The sequence below is a fragment of the Poeciliopsis prolifica genome, unplaced genomic scaffold (genome assembly GCF_027474105.1).
Source record: "Poeciliopsis prolifica strain line A6 unplaced genomic scaffold, Auburn_PproV2 SCAFFOLD083, whole genome shotgun sequence".
In the NCBI taxonomy this organism is placed as follows: domain Eukaryota; kingdom Metazoa; phylum Chordata; class Actinopteri; order Cyprinodontiformes; family Poeciliidae; genus Poeciliopsis; species Poeciliopsis prolifica.
The window spans coordinates 1295681-1315921 of record NW_026562458.1 but is presented as its reverse complement, the minus strand read 5'-3'; the positions used below and the strand labels follow the sequence as shown (position 1 = coordinate 1315921).

General features: G+C 41.6%; 1 protein-coding gene and 1 long non-coding RNA gene across 2 annotated transcripts; one reads left to right on the top strand and one right to left on the bottom strand.

Annotated features, from left to right (window-relative positions):
- The first annotated feature begins 6192 nt into the window (after positions 1-6192).
- Positions 6193-8531, top strand: LOC129353021 (nuclear factor 7, ovary-like). Its single transcript, XM_055022238.1, has 2 exons — positions 6193-6345; positions 6417-8531. Exon 2 carries the CDS (start codon positions 6434-6436, stop codon positions 7820-7822), a length of 1389 nt encoding a protein of 462 aa, XP_054878213.1. The 5' UTR covers positions 6193-6345; positions 6417-6433; the 3' UTR covers positions 7823-8531.
- Positions 8532-17009: 8478 nt separating this feature from the next.
- LOC129353040 (uncharacterized) lies at positions 17010-18138 on the bottom strand. Its single transcript, XR_008604969.1, has 3 exons — positions 18067-18138; positions 17544-17636; positions 17010-17400 (listed from the first exon to the last, which is right to left on the bottom strand). It is a non-coding gene; the product is annotated as an uncharacterized LOC129353040 (long non-coding RNA).
- Between the last annotated feature and the right edge of the window lie 2103 nt (positions 18139-20241).

The following is a 20241-nucleotide window of genomic DNA, read 5'->3' as shown; positions in this document are numbered from 1 at the left end:
ACATAAATCCCCATACAGACATAACAAAAACAAAACCAAGTATGTATAATTACATTAAAAAAATAAAATAAATAAATAAAAATATATATATATATAAACAATTTTTTTTAAATAGAATAAAATAAATTTAAAAAAAAAAGGAGAGGGTTTGTGAGGGGGGGGGTTGGACAGCCTTGGGAAGCTAAAAAGCAACAACACTTTACTTGATTATTCTGTAAATTTTAGTCACATAACATGATGTCACACCAATCTATACATTATAAAGGCAGAAATTTTATGTATGTCACAAAAAGTGCCCACTTGTGAGTGAATTTTGCTGAACTACCTTTCACTGTTAACAAAATCTTTTCCAGCCTTAAGCATGATCTTACAGTATTAAGCCATTGTGAAGTAGATGGAGGTATAGGGGATTTCCAGCTACGTAAAATGCAGCGCCTAGCAAGGAGAGAAACAGAAAGCCAAGACCTCCCCCTGCAGGGGCGACAAATTAAGTGAGGTCACTGGAACTCCAAAAATGGCAATTAGTGGATCACTACGAATCTGGACTCCAAAAGCCCTTGAGAGTAAGGAAAAGACATAGTTCCAAAATTTTTGCAAGCTCGGCCAAAAGAAGAACATATGACTTAAGTTGCAGGGAGAGGTCTGGCATCTATCACACTGATCCAAAACCGAAGGAAAGATTCTAGATAGACGGGATTTTGAGAAGTGGACTCTGTTTATTACTTTAAACTGCACAAGTTGTAACCTGGCACATGGTGTGCTTTGGCGTATATTGAGGATAACTTTATCCCACCATGAATCAGAGAGTTCAACTCCCAATTCACGTTCCCAAAGAGTTCTGGTTTTACCTGATGAATCGGGTTCAATTCCCATTAACTTTCCATATATATTAGAAAGGGGTGATTTCAGATTGGGTTTCAAAACTAGAAGATCGACCCATGGTGGGTCAACAGGAAGGGTTGGAAAATTTGGGAACAATGAAGAAACATAATGTCTAATTTGGAAATAGAGAAACAGATGAGAAGTAGGTAGGTTAAATTTTGAAGACAACTCTGTAAAACTAAGAAATAGACCATCTTTGTAGAGATCTCTCATTGTACAAATGCCTCTCTCATGCCAAACTCTGTAGCCAACATTAGTGGTCGCAGGAGAAAACATATGATTTTTTAATAACGGCATCTTAGAGGGAGACATAAATTTAAAATGGGACCTAAATTGTGACCAGATTTTAAGTGTAGAAAGCACTATAGGATTTGTAATAACAGAGGGTAGTTTAATTGGTAGTGATGAATAGATAATGGAGGCAGGTGAAAAGGTGTAGAAATCGACTGAATTTCAAGTTTACACCAGATCAGATTGGGTAAATTTAGCCAATAAATCAATTTATGAATATGTGAAGACCAGTAGTACATTGCAAAATTGGGTAAGGAAAGACCACCACTTGTGGTGAACTGTTGCAGTAGAGAAAGCCTCAATCTGGGGTCCTTATTGTTCCACAAAAATGAAGAGATCATCTGATCCAGGGACTTGAAGAACTGTTTAGGTAAGAATAAAGGGATACATTGAAATAAAAAAGAAGTCTAGGTAGAACATTCATTTTAATAACATTAATCCTGCCAATTAGTGAAAGAGGGAGAGAGCTCCATCTCTTAAAGTCTGATGCAATTTGAGAGATTAGGGGGGCAAAGTTCTGAGAAAACATTGAGGGTAGAGTACGAGTAATATTAATTCCCAAGTATCTAAACCCTGAGGGGCTGAGTCTAAAAGGTATGTCAGAATGCCTAAGTTCCCAAGCCAATGAATTTACTGGGTAGCATTCACTTTTAAGCAAATTAATTTTGTAGCCAGAGAAAGATCCAAATTTATCAAGAATATCCAAAATTGGAGGAAGACTATGTAAAGGATCCGAAACATACAAGAGAAGGTCGTCTGCATATAAGGACAGTTTAAGTTCATCACCAGAGCGGATAAGTCCATGAAAAGAAGAGAGGGATCTAAGCGCAGCAGAAAGAGGTTCAATGGCTAACGCAAACAGCAGAGGAGAAAGGGGACAACACACGGACGATTTTAACATTTTATGAACGGATCTTTTACCAGTGCAGAGAGTGTTTCAGTTAACACGGTGGTTCGGGAACTCGTCGGGGTCAAAATTAAACAAAGAAAAATAAAAGTGCAATTTTATGGATGGTGGAGAAACAGTGAAAAAATAGGACATCAGTTTCAGGAAACAGGAAGAACTAAAAATACTGGCGGTGAAATTTGATAAAAACGGAGGAGGAGAGACAAACTGGGCAGAAATAACAGGAAGAGTAAAACAGCGACTGGGATTCTGGGGATGAGAAATTTAACCATAGAGGGAAAGATTTTAATCCTCCAAGCAGTGATTTTACCAGAGCTTTTACTAACCAGGTCTGTTTTTATTCCTCCCAGGAGAGTGCTTTTAGAGCTGCAACGAGCCATTTTTAATTTCATCTGGGACTCCAAATGGGAGAGACTCTGCAGAGACATTATGATGAAACCAAAGGAGAAAGGAGGGAGAGGAGTCCCAGATCTCTACTGGTTTTTAGGCTCCAAGACACAAGAATCCCCCTAAAATAAGCCATGAACATGTCCAGTGATCAAAAACCAGCACAGTGACTAGATTCTGGTTCGACTCATACTTGAGAAAGTTAAAACTCATAAAAAGTGATTTTAGAAGCCCTGCAGCTTTTAACCTCCCACCGGCTTTTATACAGAGATTGTTAGAACAAGTTAAACTGGAAGGAGAGGAGAGCAGGAGTTGAACCAACCACCGTTTGATCGTTTTTTGTGCAGGACTGGGAACCAGTGACTCCAGTGCGCGGCCTCCTGTTCGGGAGACGCCACCACAGTCTGGTGCAACCATCCCGTCCTCCCAAACGGACTCCAGGACCTGCTGTGGACGGCGGCTCCCGGGATCCTCCCGGTCAGAGCCGTCATGCCCCCGCGACACGTCTGCGACGTCCATCTGCCCCCGACCCGGTTGAGGCGCCGGAGTCGCTGAGGCATCTGCAGTGGGAGGCATCGCTGCTGTGGACCTGTGGGCAAAGGCCGGCTCCTCGCAATTCCCACACTAGGCGGCAGGGGGCGTCCTCGATGCACACTGTACGGGGTGAGCCACCGGACAATAGCGAACAAAGACTTCGCGGAGATGTGGCTCACCGTAGTCATCATCAAAGACGCCATTAGGACCTCCAGAAACCTGCTGGTGAGCAGCGCAGGCAGATGCCCCCTGTGGCTGAGATCCGGATGGCGGCAGCGAGACGCCAAACATCAAGAGCTGCAGGTGGCGCGCAGAGGACACAGCCATCAAGTGGAATCGCCTCCGTGGACGGAGGAGCCGCAGCTCCACGGACGGAGGGCCCGGCAGCGGCGGCCCGGCTCTCAAGGTGAGGCAGGCGGGAAGGAGCATCAGGACGGGGATCCCCTCTGGGCCCCAGCAGATCGGAGGGACGGGACGGCTCTGGACTTGGTAGGGAGTCACCTGCTCAACTTTACCACACAGAGCTTGTGTTTATTTATATCTTGTTCTTATCTGCTTTTAGGTTAATTGATGAAATTGTAATTTTTAAAAGAAAAGCAAAAGATTTCTGTATAACTGTAAAAATGAAATGTTTTTAAAACGTCCCAAGTATCAATAAACCTTTTTGAAAGAAACAAATGTGTCCTGGTTCCCGTCATCTGCTGGGAGGTGCATAACAACTTTGATTCCTTAATTATTTTATAGGAATTTTCTCAGAGTTGAAATAATATGAACCCAAGACAACATGAGACGGTTCTTCACCTCATAGATCCAATGAAAGATACAGAATCAATAACCGTCAGTTCAGATGCAGAAAAGGCGTTTGACTCGGTTCGTTGGAAATATCTTGGTTTTGGAAAGATTTGGCTTTAATAATCAAATTATAATAGTTTTGGTCTCTGTATGAATCTCCCTCTGTCAGGATTAGGATTAATGAGGATCTATCAGATTAAATATGATTAGGAAGGGGCTGTCGCCAAAGCTGCCCCCTCTGCCCCACATTGTTGGGTTTTTATTGAGCCTCCAGCGCAGGTCATCAGAGAACACCAGAGTATTATGGGTGCAACCATTAAAGGCACATTGCACAAGATATGCCTCTACGCTGACGATGTTCTCGTAACTCTAACTGACCCGGAAGTCATCCTGCCTCCTCTTCTTTCCTTGCTCAAGACATTCGGCACTTACTCAGGGTATAAATCACATTTACAGAAAACACAAGTTCTCTCATTTAACTATCAACCGTCACCAAGAATTCAGAAAATGTCCCGGTTCAAGTGGCTCAATAAATCTATAAATATCTGGGAGTTAAAGTCCCTGTAGAGTTATGCAACCTGTTTGAATGCAATTACATCCCACTGACAACAGAGATGAAGGCGGATCTACAGCCTTGGTCTTTGTTACCCATTAACTTACATCATGGAATAGATATAATAAAGATGAACCTTTGACCAAAGATCCTTTATCTTTTTCAGGCTCTGCCTATAAAGATACCTGACAAACAATTCCTCCAATGGGACAGAAATAATCTCACATTTGAGATGGACGTCAATCCCTTATTAAAAACAGATTCTGACCTCATTCCATTACGGCTAAAAGTGCCGTTGGACACATGGCAGAAAATATTAAAGCAAGTAAAGATTGAAAGAAGAGCTGGAATTTTAAGATGGCCTGATTATGATAGAGATTTTCTCTCTGCAAGAATGAATAAGAGATTTTTACACAGTGGTCACAAAAAGGCTTCACAAGTTACTGGAAGCTTACAAGCAATAGAGAATTAAAAAGTTTTAAACCACTTCAAGATCACTATGACCTGGAAAAATGTGACGTTTTTAGATATCTTCACTAAAGCATCACTACAATGAAAGTATAAACTTGTGCAGGAGGATGAGACTTAAAATCCTTTTAGACTCAAGCAACAGAAAACTTCCCAAAACACAATATCCAAACTATACTCATGTCTACAAGCAGAGAGGAAATGTAACAACATATCTTCAGGTTAAATGGGAAAAGAAGCCAAAATATGGATAACTGATGATGTTTGGTTAAATATATGCAATTCTGTGATTCACACCTCAAGTTCCAGCCTGGAAGGAATTTTCCTGGAAATTCATGATGAGTTTTTGTTGCACCTGATATTAAAAGCAAACATTGTAACGACGCTGAAAAGGCAAAATGCTGGAGGAACTGTGGGAATGTGTCTGCAGGACATTTTCATGTTTCTGGGAATGTATTAAGATCGCCCCCTACTGGTCAGAAGTCATGAAAGAAATCCATATTAAAATGGGCTTAAATTGACGCTGTGGGTTTCCTGTGGTTTTCCTGGTAATTTACCCAGGAACTGAAGACGTCTGATAGAAATCACCTGTTGATGCTATTAGCAGCTGCAAAGAAAGCTGTAACTCGCAGGTGGCTTGATGTGGAACCACCATCATGTTCGGACTGGAAGGACATAATTGAGGAAATTCACAGAATGGAGAGACTGACCTTTTCATTAAGACTTGCCACTTATAAATACAACAGATGCTGGAAGAAATGGATCATTCATCGGAGCCTGACACCAACTGTATAGTTAAAGTAATGACCTTTTCTTTTTTGCTTTGTATCAACTGCTTCTCGTCACATTAGTGGCTCTGTAACTTTAGTTAGAGGGAGTCAAACTGTTCACTGTATGTCTGTGTTCTTGGAAAACTATTAAAACGATAAAAATATCCTGGATAATGACGCCTCAATGTACTTCTGAGTTTAACATGAATACATTAGATTGATGAATTATTTTAAGGTATCCAAGATTTGAATCGCAGCTGTTGAATCTGAATACAGCATCAATTTTATTCAGTATTGATCAGCAAGGAAATTGATATTGAACATTAATATCCTGAAGTACAGTGAGGTTTTTATTATTGATGAAGAACTAAAAGCTTTACTGTGAATGTGTTTATTATTTAGTTCATTCAAAAAACTTTTTTTTTTTTTTTTTTTACCAGGAGAATTTCACTCAACACGAAAAACTACCATCATCACCAGTATTGTTGTTTTTCTGAAACTGCAGATGTACAGAAAATCCTCCAGAGGGCGCCACATCTCTGCCTCCAGACTGGAATTCCAACAGGAAGTCTTGGAAAAAACTGAGCAGGAAACAGTTGAGAGAAAAACTGATTGAGTAAACACCCTGAGGATGAACTCTGACACCTGCCTTCGTCTCCGACTGAAATCAAACTGAACAAGGAGAACAGAGAGAGAACTGAGCAACTAGACACTGGAACACAGACTGCTGCAGGAGGAACAACAAGCAGATCAAAGTCAAAGTAAGTTCAGAAAGTTTCTACAGGAGAGAAACTGACTTCCTGGTTTGACGTTCTGTCTGCTGTGGTTTCAGCTTCACTCTGAGACAAAATGGCTTCCAGATCAGACGATGATCTCTGCTGTCCGGTCTGTCTGGAGATATTTAAGGATCCGGTTATTCTGTCATGCAGCCACAGCTTCTGTAAGGAGTGTCTGCAGAAATACTGGAGAGAGAAACCTGTAAGAGAGTGTCCAGTTTGTAAGACGATATCAGTCATCAAAGATCCACCACGTAATCTGGCTCTGAAGAATCTGTGTGAGACTTTCTTACAGCAGAGAGAGCAGAGAGCTTCAGAGGATCTCTGCAGTCTGCACTCTGAGAAACTCACACTCTTCTGTCTGGACCATCAGCAGCCAGTGTGTGTCGTCTGCAGAGATTCAGAAAAACACAACAATCACAGATTCAGACCCATTGATGAAGCTGCTCAGCAACACAAGAAGAAGCTTCAGGAAACTCTGGAGCCTTTAAAGAAGAAGCTGGAGCTCAGGAAGAAAGTTCAGGAGGAGTTTGATCAGACAGCAGAACACCTGAAGGTCCAGGCCCGACACACAGAGAGGCAGATTAGGGAGCAGTTTAAGCAGCTTCATCAGTTTCTAGCAGAGGAAGAGGAGGCCAGGCTGGCTGCACTGAGGGAGGAAGAGGAGCAGAAGAGAGGGATGATGAAGGAGAAGATGGAGGCTCTGAGCAGAGAGATAGCAGCTCTTTCAGACACAGTCAGAGCCACAGAGGAGGAGCTGAGAGCTGAAGACGTCTCATTCCTGCACAACTACAAGGCTGCAGTGGAAAGAGTCCAGCGCTGCCCCCTGCTGGAGGATCCACAGCTGCCCTCAGGAGCTCTGATAGACCAGGCCAAACATCTGGGCAACCTAGCCTTCAACATCTGGAGCAACATGGAGACCATGGTGACCTACACTCCTCTGGTTCTGGACCCAAACACGGCTGGATCAAACATCCATCTGTCTGAAGATCTGTCCATTTTGACTGCAGGAGAGAAACAGCAGCTTCCTGATAATCCAGAGAGATTTGATGAATATTACTTGTCTGTTCTGAGTTCTGATGGTTTTAACTCAGGGAACCACAGCTGGGATGTTGATGTTGGAGACAGTTCATCCTGGAGACTTGGTGTGTTAGAAGAGTCTGTTCAGAGGAAGGGAGACATAAAGTCTGGATGGTTGGTTATATTGTTCTATCAAGGTAAATATTCAGCACATTCTCCACCAGCTCCTTCCACTTGTCTCTCAGTCCAGAAGAATCTCCAGAGGATCAGAGTGAATCTGGACTGGGACAGAGGAAAGCTGTCCTTCTCTGATCTGGATACTAACACACACATACACACCTTCACACACACCTTCACTCACAAGATGTTTCCATATTTCTTAACTAGTAAAACCTTAAAGATGGAACCGATGAAGATCTCAGTGATCAAGCAGCAGCTCTGATGATCCAAATCAAAACTTATTGATCAGATTGAAACTGTGAGTTTTAAAGAGGAAACTGGAGATGATCTGATCATCTGGAGACTCTTCATCTCTGACTTTCCAACTATTGATTCCATGACAGCAGAAATTAATGTCAACATGTTTAATTAATGCGTCTATTTTTAGCTGCTGAGTGATAAAACTGAACTACTGAATGAATCTGAAATGACCTTTTCACTTCCTGCTAAGTGTTTATTAGTGTTGCTTTGACTATTCCCCTGATCAATGCTGTGTTTATACTTTCTATCATCACTTTTATGATCCAGTAAATACCAGAAAATCCTGTGATAATAATCCAAGTCCATGTTGTCCATGGTTAATCCCAGCAGATTTTAATCTGGTCTAGAGACTTTCTGTTCAGTTCAGTTCCAAACACTTTGGTTCCTCAGAGCTTCATAATCCAGATTATCATCCAGTTTGTTACCATAAAGGTTTCAGAACAATGATAAACTCTGCATGATGTTTGTGAAGCAGCAGAAACTGAATCTTGTTGCAGGAGGGCAGCGTTAATCTTTCATTTCTGATTCTTTAGTCTGACTTTAGTTTTTGTTTGGAAACAAAACAGAGGAAGAAGTTTTGTACTTTTCATCTCTGTATAATTTGTTTTCCATTTTTAGGGAGATGATGTATGAAATGACTGCAGAACTGTAATAAATGTTATTTCCATTCATTTCTTCTCTGAGGTTTTATTGTGTCAAAATCTTTCTGTAGATCCATGAAAACCCTGCAGATAATTTCTTACTATCTGTTGCATCAGTGATTTCTTCTATTAATTCAGTTTCAGATGGTGATGTTGATCGATTTGCTCTGAATCCATTGAAAAATTATTTCTGGTTCTTTTTTTTGTTTTTTGCATTATTTTTGCACTTTGTGTTTGAGACATCAAAGTGATTTAATTAGCTGCTTCTTTTATCCAGTGGCGGAGCTCGACTTTTTTCCAAGGGGAGGCCAAAGGGTGAGCAAGGCTTTATCAGAGGGGTCCATATAAAAATGATGAACGAAAGGAAACAAATATTCTCTCACACTCAAATTAAAATGGTTTATTTAACAAAGATTTGCCATGACCAAAACAAGACGTTAAACGGCTCTATGGAACAGTGAACATGCAAATGTAAACTCAGAGCCCAGAATATGACCAAAAACAAATTCTCAAACATAAATACATAAAACTGGCTCCAGATAGTAAACTGCAAGACAATACCACCAGAGCTGACCAGCATTACCCTGGTGGTATTTATAAAGGTTTGAGAAACACTGCTATGGTCAAATCAGCTTTGAATGGGAACAACATACTGCAAACTCAAAGCCAGGATTCACTCAGAGAGCATAATTCTCTGATTTTGGTGGGAAAAAACTAAATGTTTTACAAAGTCATCCATGCTGAGGGTATGTTCCTTCCTTGACTCAACACTGAGAATGCCAAGATGACTTAACCTGTCATCAGCCACAGTTGTTCTGAGGTGGATTTTGATCAGCTTCACTGTCTTCCTCCCCAGAGTCTGACTCTGAATCTGTATCAGCCTCATCTCTCTCTGGAGCTTCATTGTGAAATGCATAAACAGACACAATAAAAATGCAAAAAGCATCATGCTAACCTTTAGAATTAGGCTTATTGGATTTTACTACTTAATAACTCTCTGTCACAGCCTCTAACCTGCTGGTGATGTTTGGGCCTGGAGTCTCCTGGCTGGATTCTCCAGGTTGGTCACTGCTGCAGGGTTCTGTCTGGTCCTGGTCACTGCTGCAGGGTTCTGTCTGGTCCTGGTCACTGCTGCAGGGTTCTGTCTGGTCCTGGTCACTGCTGCAGGGTTCTGTCTGGTCCTGGTCTGGTCCTGGTCCGGTCCTGGTCTGGTCCTGGTCTGGTCCTGGTCTGGTCCTGGTCCGGTCCTGGTCTGGTCCTGGTTCTGGTCTTGGTCTGGTCCTGGTCCTGGTCACTGCTGCAGGGTCCTGGTCTGGTCATGGTCCGGTCCTGGTCTGGTCCTGGTCTGGTCCTGGTCTGGTCCTGGTCCTGGTCACTGCTGCAGGGTCCTGGTCTGGTCCTGGTCTGGTCCTGGTCCGGTCCTGGTCTGGTTTTTTCCTCTTTAAGAAGAACTGGGAGATTTTCCCTTTTCTCTTCATTTGGTCTCTACACAAAATAAGAGCCTGGTATTTAGACTCCATGACTGTTTGGCAGAGACACTATTTTAACTATTATTTAAACTAGTTTTAGTTTTCTGTAGCTAACTAAAATAATACTAAATTAAAAATAGAGTAATTAAATTAATTAATATAACTAGTTAGGTTTCATATGACATAGCCTACTTACATTTCAGTCATTATAAAACTTAATGGTTTTCACATATTCTTTCCACACATTTCAAACAAGAGCTGGGAGAAATAAAACATTAGAGGGCAGCATGTCACTAAAACATGTTAAAAGAATCTGTCTAAAACACGATCTACCAGCACTAGCATGGCTAATATAATAAACGAGGCACTATGCAGCGGGTGCACAACCATTTTGTTTCTTTTTAGAAATGTAGGACAAGTGCCGCCTCTCATTAGGAAGGTAACAGCGGTTACTGCTGAGCGGTAAAATGGAAATACCTGCAAAACTCCTGGACGGTGTAACTCTAAAGCCGTTGATGTGTTTTGGATCAAGCAGGAACCAACATGTCAGTTTAACCAATGAACAGCGTCGGGCATCGGGCTGCCTTCAGGGACAGTTGGAAATTACAGTTTTCCTGGCAAATCTTTGCCGATCTCATCAGTATTATATTTTAAAATGACCATTTCCAGTGGGGTGGCAGTAGGGGTGGCCAGGGCTCTGTTGGGGGTGGCAAGTGCCACCCCGGCCACCCCTCTGGCTCCGCCACTGCTCGGACGTCATCCTGCCTCCTCTTCTTTCCTTGCTTAACCTTCCTCTGGTGTTAGCTTTCTGCTGCCATCTGTGGTCTTAGCGGGTCATTTTGGACCCGTATATATATTCATCAAGAAAGGGCTAAAACAAGTCTTTTTTCCACACAATAGAACTTTGGGTTGAACATCAGTGGAAGGAGTTGCACCCATCTCTCCCAAACACCCCTGATGGGAGAAAGCTTGTCAGATTTTGCTCTGGTGTCGATTGTCAAATCTGAGGACTCTTGAGATCATCTGAAAGGTCCGAATAGACATTGTTGGCCAGAAAATGTTTCTGCCCGTTGATGCATCCCAGAGACTTTTTTCCCCTCAAGGTTTGTCATAGCAATTCTGACTTTTTTCAGTGACAGTGGCAAAAAAAGATCAAAGGACGTCTTGATGTCACTTACTGTTGTCACAGCAAACCTCGTGACCCCAGGGGTCATTTTGATGATGTTTGCAGCAGCTGTCCTTCAACGCACATCAGGAGGAACTGTGCTCCAACGGATGTTGCCACGTTTGGATTGGAATGATTCAGCAGGAGCAGCTTCAGCACCAGCGACCTCCTCTTCAGACTCATCAGTTGTGTCCGTTTCTTCCAATTGGTACTCCACATCATCTTCGTCCTCAGAGGCCTGCTCATCTCCATCGCTAAAATCCTGTGTGTCCTCTGCCTCATTTGCAGCAAAGATGTGATCCAAAGCTTCATTTACAGTGAATCTTCTCCTCATTGTTGCATCCTGTGAATTGGAGATGTGTTCTCTGCAAGTCACCACCTCTACACTCAAATGGCTTGACATGCCTGGACACGTCTCCCTTTGTTTGTTCTCCAAAAGGCAAAGAGAAAAGCCCCTAAATGAAGCTCAAGTGGTTGGAGGAAGAGGCTGTTGGCTGATTGTGTGTTTATGATTTCATTTTTGGCATTTTGTCTTGTTTTATAATCAAAAATTTTAACCGGGTCTAAAATGACCCGAACACCACAAAAGTCTTTTTTTTCACCAGAGCACTTTATAATTTAGTAAAAAAAAAACAAAAAAAACTGATTTTATTTTGTTTAAATGGTAGTCCCTTATAAAGTCAAAAAGTTTCAAGGCAAAAAACAAATGTATGAAGTATTTTTATGCATGTCAAAACTCAAAACGGGTCCATATGGACCCTAACACCATAGGAAGGTCAAGACATTCGGCACTTACTCAGGGTATAAATCACATTACAGAAAACACAAGTTCTCTCATTTAACTATCAACCGTCACCAAGAATTCAGGAAATGTCCCGGTTCAAGTGGCTCAATAAATCTATAAATATCTGGGAGTTAAAGTCCCTGTAGAGTTATGCAACCTGTTTGAATGCAATTACATCCCACTGACAACAGAGATGAAGGCGGATCTACAGCCTTGGTCTTTGTTACCCATTAACTTTCATCATGGAATAGATATAATAGATGAACCTTTGACCAAAGATCCTTTATCTTTTCAGGCTCTGCCTATAAAGATACCTGACAAACAATTCCTCCAATGGGACAGAATAATCTCACATTTGATCTAAACAAAACCGAGAGTAAATCTCCAAACTTTACAACTATGAAGAGGAATTGGTGGATGGGCTTTTCCCATCTAGAGGATTATTATAGAGCAGCGCAGATGGGAGTGTTGGTTGGTTGGTTCTCACTAGAACCAGGAAGATAGAGACATAACACCAGTTTTAAAGTCCCTCCACTGGCTCCCTGTAGCTCAAAGAATAGATTTTAAAATACTGTTGTTAGTTTATAAATCACTGAACGGTTTAGCACCACAATACATCAAAGATCTGCTGTTGTTGTATCAACCTTCCAGACTCTCAGGTTCTGGTTCTGGTTCTGCTTTGCATCCCAGAACCAGAACCAAGAGAGAAGAAGCAGCTTTCAGCATCTATGCACCTGTAACCTGGTTGAATTTATATGTTGTTATAATTACTCAAAATGTTTTTCTTTGGTTATTTGTATGGGTTCCCCCAGCGTATTCACTCGGACCAAGGCGCAAATTTTGAGTGAATTGCTTGCTGAGCTTTTGGAGTTGAGTGGTGTCAGCAAATCACACACCTCACCCTACCACCCAATGGGTAACGGGACTGCAGAGAGATTCAATCGCACCCTGGGCAACATGTTGAGATCTCTTCCTCCACGTTCGAAGCATAAATGGCCTCAGATGATCCAGTCTCTGACTTTTGTTTACAACTGCACAGTCCATAAGACCACTGGCTTTGCACCGTTCTATCTGATGTTTGGGAGGATTCCTAGGCTGCCTGTTGACCTCGTTTTTCGAAATGTTCTTCATGATGACACTATTTGTGACTACCACACTTATGTCAAATCACTGGTTGAAGATCTGCGCTCTGCCATGCTAATAGCGGAGAAGAGCACCAGTAAAGAGCAGAGACATCAACGTGACCAGTACAACAAGAGAGCCAAGGGTCACCCTCTGTCAGTTGGAGATCAGGTCTTGGTGGCAAACAAGGGAGCCAGAGGGAAGCGGAAGCTTTCTGATAAATGGGAGCCTGTGATCTACACGGTGGTTGCATCTAAACCTGCTCTCCATATCTACCATATTAGGGACCGTCACGGCAATGAGCGTGTGGTGCATCGCAACCTCCTTCTTGATGTGACCTTTTTACCTGTGGGATGACACTGGATGGAAATGTGAACCACCATACTGACAGTGTGGTTAGAGTCCCCCCAGTTCCTGATTTATACGGAACAGAATGTTCCAGTGAGGCGCCTGATGCTGGTCCTGCTGAGCCTTCCCTACCTGAATCTCTACCCTGCAGTGATGCGGATGACCGTACTGCTGCTTGGGTTCAGGATGTGTACTTGGCTCCATCAGGTGGGACTAGTGACCTGCCTCATGACCCTGAGAACTCCTCTATGGAAACTGGAGTACTAGCAACCGCTGGTTCCTTACCTCATCATCCTGATGATGCTGGTCCTGTTAATCCTCCAGACAGTGTGGAAGGGGATGTTGTTCGCCGCCTGACTTCACGCTTTGGGAGGGTTATTAAACCAGTTTGTCGACTGATAGAGTCCATGGCTGTTATTGAGGCGCTTTATGATAAGAGTAATGTTCAAAATGTTATTGATGTGTGATTTCCAAATTTTTGCTGAATGATTCCTGGCTAGGATTGTTCTTTTCTGGGTTGTATAAGCTTCAGTACCATCTATATGTTTACTCTGTATCAGGGGGGTGTAAAAGGCACCTCTTGTTGTCCATAGGATATTGTGAGATTTTGCTAGGCGTCAAGCAATCTCTAGTATCCTGACCCTACTGTAGGGTAGCTGTTTTGCTGATGTGTTACATTGTTGAAAAAAAGTATTTTGTCCTGGTATTAAGTTTTTTTTCCACTGCTTCCTTCATTTTGTGTAATTCTAGCGGCGTGAGTGTAACCTGGTTGAATTTATATGTTGTTATAATTACTCAAAATGTTTTTCTTTGGTTATTTGTATGGGTTCCTACCTGACTGAAAATCTCTGTTATTGTTTTAACTGTGTTACTTTAAGAACGGAAGCCCCTCCCCTTTTGTTTCTTCCTCTGTGGTATTGCCTTTAAAATGTTTGCGTCCCTTAGACCCTCCCCTTTCGTCATGTTGTCCTGTGGGAGAGGTGTGTATTATTTATTTTGTATCTAAATACATCCAGTTTATTTATAGATTTATTAAGTTAATTTCTGTTATGTACTTTTGTTTATGTAGGGCTTGGAGCGGGCAGCCGGTAACACGGCTATTTCTATTTGTTATTCTTGTCAGAATAAACCCTTTTAAAGGTGAACCACGGCCTGATCATTTAAAACCAGCACAACGCAGATCGGATCCGGTTACACATCAAAAATTCGGAACAAACTTCCAGAAAACTGTAAAACAGCAGAAACCCTGACTTCTTTTAAATCTCAACTAAAAACTCACCTGTTTAGAACTTTATTTGAAATGTAATATGTAACAATGTACTTTTTTTTCCTGTTGTGGGCAACGGGGCCCGGCGAATACCCGTGGTTAAACGGACAGCGGAGTTCGGCGAAAACAGGCGCTTAGATTCCGTGACAAAAAAATAAAAATACCACTTGACATTTTATTCTATGCTGCATGACTTTGTGTTTTGTGTTTATGATGTAAAGAACTATGAAATGCCTTGTAGCTGAAATGTGCTATACAAATAAAATTTGATTTGATTTTGATTTGGTTGGTTGTTTTTTTGGTCGGATGACAGAAAAAAGAAGGAAAACTTCTCATTTCAAAAACGAATGGGAGGAGGAGTTCTTTTTTACAACTGTGTGTGAAGGGAACCTGTGTGTGTCTTATTTGCGGGGCGACTGTGGCGAAGCGGCACAATGTGGAGACACTTCACTACATGTCATAAAAGCTACAATGCTAACTACCCACCGGAAGCGCATTGCGGACAGAAAAACCCCGGGAGCTCAAGGCAGCTTTGGGGAGGCAACAGTCGTTGTTTTTTTCAAAAGACCAACAAAAAAGTCCCAAAAAACAACGGAAGCCTCGTTTAGAGCTACACATTTTCTGATAAAGAAGAAGAAGGCATTTTCAGACGGAGAAGTTGTCAAAGAAGCAGTGATTATTATTGCTAACACTGTTCTCAAGGATGAGAGAAATGGAGCCGATCTGATCTCCACTCTCTCTGACGTACAACTGGGGCCTCTACGATGCACGAGTGTCAGTTATGTCTGGTAACTTGGCTGATCAGCTGGATCAGGATCTGGCGAGGTGCAGGTGGTTTAGCATCCAGTGCGACGAGTCCGTGGACAGCAGCAGTACAGCGCAGCTATTGATTTTCGTCCGGATGGTCTTTGGAGATTTTTCCACCAGAGAGGAACTCCTGACGTTAATCCCCTTAAAGACAACCACAAGGGGAGCTGACATTGTTAAAACGGTGAAGGAGTTTTTCATACACAGAAAGGTGCCGATGGAAAAGCTGGTAGCGTTGACTACAGACGGGGGAACTGCTATGATCGGCCGACATACAGGTTTCATCGCTCACTGTCAAGGTGACCCAGACTTTCCCACATTTCTGCATCATCACTGTCATTCACCAGCAGCCATTATGTGCAAAAGTGATCGGCTTTGAGCGTGTGATGAGCCCCATTGTAAAAATGATAAATAGCATCCGATCCAAAGCAAAACAGCACCGAATTTTCAAGTTGCTATTGGAGGAGATGTCAGCTGAATATGGTGACTTGCTGCTACACACCGACATCAGATGGCTCAGCAGGGGGCGAGTTTTAATTGGTTTTTTGTCACTTTTGGATGAAATCAAAGAGTTCATGCAGTCCCGAGGTGAAGATGTCTCACTGCTGGAGGACACAGCGTGGAGACTTGAACTGGCATTTTTGACGGACATCACTGGGAAACTGAATCACTTGAACTACGAGCTGCAAGGCAAAGACAAGACTGTCATTGATATGATAAGTGCTTTAAATTCATTTAAAGGCAACATTTTCACATGTCATTTACAGAGAAAAAACGTGGTGCACTTTCCCTCTGTGCAGTCTGTGCTGAAAGACAACACTTCTGCATCTAAGACATTTGAAATAGTTGCAGAAAAGTTCTGTGAAGTCATAAACAGACTTGGGCAGGAGTTTGAGAATAGGTTTTATGCACTGGAAAAAGTGTGGCCTTGCTTAAAGTAAAAAATTTGATGTCCATTTGTTGCATCTAAAATATTTGACTTCACAGAATGTAAATAAAGTCAACATGGCTATTTAATTTTGATTCAAACCATATTATTGTACTTGAGGTAATATTAATTCTTCACCTTTATCCAAGTTAAATTATTTACATTTCAGTTTTGGAACCAAAGTAAAATATTTACATTGAACCAATCAAATATATATACATTGCACCAAAGTAATATTCAGGCATTAGCACGAGTTAATTCATTTTCACCATGAAAGTCTTTTTTTTTAATATTTTATAAATTTGGTTTAAAAAACTATTGCATCACTCACATCACACTTAAAACACTGCAGCAACATTTTTTCAGTCATTTATTCCTCACAAGTAAAAAAGGAGAAAAAAAGTGGCATGTTCAGACAAACACATATAAACATGTCATTGTTGCTCATGCAATAATAAAGGCTTACCAAGCTAAATTAAATGGATGGAAAGCATCCACTGTTGTACTGTTCAAACACATGAAGGAATGTTGCATCTCTAAACATCATCAAAGAAGTAAAGTTCCAACAAAAGCAGTCCATGAAAGTGACACCGTGAGCCTGTATAGCAAAGTGCTGCTGAGGTGGTCTACCTCTTAAATAGAAGCCAGTGGCAACTACATGCACACATTAAGCACACACAAATATACACCACTGTGCAGTTTTGAGTTCACCACTGAGTTTGCGAATCTTGGAAGTCATCTTGTTGGAACCAAGCTCCATCAGGATCTTCTGAAGGGCCTCAAAGGTGAACCTGAAACCCTGTGGATACTCCATGATAAGAGCATAGCAAAGTCCAAAGAGCATTACAACTCCGGCTGCAACAGAAGGCAACTCATGGAGGACTTCCACACCATCAATGACAATCCCAACGTCTTGGGGCTGCTGTAGAAGGCTTGAATTCTCTCTGAAGACGAAGTCTGCCATGATGGTCCTCTCCAGCTCCTGCTTGGCTTGATCTTTCTGGGAGACCTGAGGCAAAATATAGGAAATATGCAACTGAACAACTGCAGTCTGGCACACCTCATTAATCACTATACTGTATAATGGCATAGGTGGTCTCCTGTGATGAATAAAGTTGAATCATCATTGTGACAGAAAATATCTGGACATACCATGTATTCCTTTATAAGGTCCTCAACACGTTCTCCCAGGTAGATGATGAGAGCTTTGAGGATACACTCCCTTCTGAAATCTGCATCAGCACCCTTTAGGGACAATCAAAATGGTTATTTTGCGATTAATGTACTCATAGGTGGCACATGTTTTTCTTTTTTTAAATGGTTGGTATGAACACACTAGACGAACTAATTGCTAACATGGCTTAATATGCTGAGCTAGTCAAGTTCACGGTGTAGCCGAGCTAACCGTGGTGGAAGCGATTGATTGGTAACGAATTATGCCTACCTTGATTAATTCCAGCTACAACCGAACAATGTACACATAGTGATATTTCTCGTGAAATACGTGTAAGTTCAGAAATGACACCACATTTAACCCGACGAAAAAAGAAAGCGTTTACTGGGATACCCATATTTAGGCGGGACCTTCAGCTTGCTAACCAGGTGACATTAACTCAGTCTTTTGCATTAATACAACTGTAGGCTTGTTAAGACATCAGCTTAGGTTAGTACTTACCGCAGGTTTATTCTTCGATTAAATGCTAGGACGTTAATCATTCTTTCTTCCCCTTGCCGAAACGGACGATGCTCTCCAAGCACTTCTCCACAACTTCTTCTCACGTGACTCAGATTCACATTATTACATCATTTCCTGTCAGTATGTTTGAGAGGAATCAAAATATTTGCTTTCTTTCCTTCAGAAGTGTGATTCATTCAGTCTGAATCAAAATTGACACCTCAGAATGCAAAAAAAAGACTTTCACCATCAAGTCAATTATTTTACAATGTATTCAATGGTAGTTATTAGCTTGAATGAACAGCTCCGTGCATCACTTTTTACAGTGTGGGCTTGATCAGCTTGAGACGTGTGTGTCATTTATTTCCAATCCTTTCATGAATGTGAACACAACTTGCTTTGCTGAGCAACTTAGTGCAATGTTCAGCTTGGATGCTGGACAGGTGGAGACTGAAATCATAACATTGCAAAATGAGCTCCTCCTCAAAGCCCACAGGTCTGCACCAAACTTTTGGTGCCTTGTTGACACAGAGAAGTACAGCGGTGTTCGCACAGCAGCTTTGAAGGCTGCCAGCCGGTTTGGTTCAACCTTTCTCTGTGAATCAGCATTTTCTGATATGAACTTCATGAAGAACCAACACAGAACACGCCTCACTGATGCACATCTGGAAGACTCACAGCTGCAGAGTCAAGTTACCCACCAGAATACAGTGCACTGGTGAACAGCATGCAATGTCAGCCTTCTCACTAACAAGGACCAGATGTCAGTGGCCACAGTCAGTTGCAGAGCCATGGCAAATATAAATTAAAACATTTAACAATTTTGTTCAATTTAAACATGTGTTCATGATATGTCAGTTAATGTCTATAATTTTGTTAAAATGCAGCAGATTCAGTAATTGGTCCAAAATGTGACAAGATTTATTTAAAAGTATGTGATGTTTCTAAATATTTGATTGTCCTTTAACATGACGTGATTTATAACTTTTTGAAACAGTGCAGCATGGTGCATGGCTTGTTAAAAGGATTTGTTTTTGGCTTATGAAAATGGGACATTTTTCTATAAACATAGTGAAGTGTTAGAATGACCCTTAGCGGCAGGCTTTAAAAGAGGAGTCTTGAGGCAGAGAGATGCAGTGCAGACCAACCAGGTGTTTAATCACCAACATTGAAACAAACAATCCTGCATACAAAGGGGAAAATGCATTCCCACAGCAGCCACACCCACATGTGGGCAACCTGTCAGCTTTTATAGTCCCTGGCTGCACCAATTCACAGCCCCCAAAAGCAGGATAAAACAAAATACATATACACAAACAAGACAACATCTTCACATAATATTAAACACTTCATTTCATAGCAATCATTTCATTTCTAAAAATACTCTTATAAATATCAATCCAATTAATAAATTCTAAAAGTCACAGTGCTTTGCTCCCCCTCTATATTTGGTCTCTCCCAGAACCCTTATAAGGAAAGAACTGAGATAAGCCAATCTAAGTAAACAATTCAATACATTTAAAATGTTTTCACACACATAATGAACCTTCATTACATTTCCTCCCCACTCTCCATAAGCTCACAGTAGCTCAATTTGCTGCTCTAATGCATGCTAACACTTGTTTTAAATGGGACATGTGGTCTTTCCAGGTTTGACTGAACACAACCACATCATCCAAGTAAGCTGCTGAAAAACTAGACACATCCCTCAAAACATGATCCATAAGTCTTTGAAAGGTGGCAGGCGCTCCCTGCAGGCCAAATGGCATCACTTTAAAATGATACATACCAAATGGTGTTCTAAATGCAGTCAGCTTGCAGGCTTCTGGTGCCAGTGCCACCTGCCAGTATCCTTTACTTAAGTCCAGAGTAGTAATGTATCTGGCTCCTGCAACTCGTGTCTACAAGCAGAGAGGAAATGTAACAACATATCTTCAGGTAAATGGGGAAAAGAAGCCAAAATATGGATAACTGATGATGTTTGGTTAAATATATGCAATTCTGTGATTCACACCTCAAGTTCCAGCCTGGAAGGAATTTCCTGGAAATTCATGATGAGTTTTTGTTGCACCTGATATTAAAAGCAAACATTGTAACGACGCTGAAAAGGCAAAATGCTGGAGGAACTGTGGGAATGTGTCTGCAGGACATTTTCATGTTCCTGGGAATGTATTA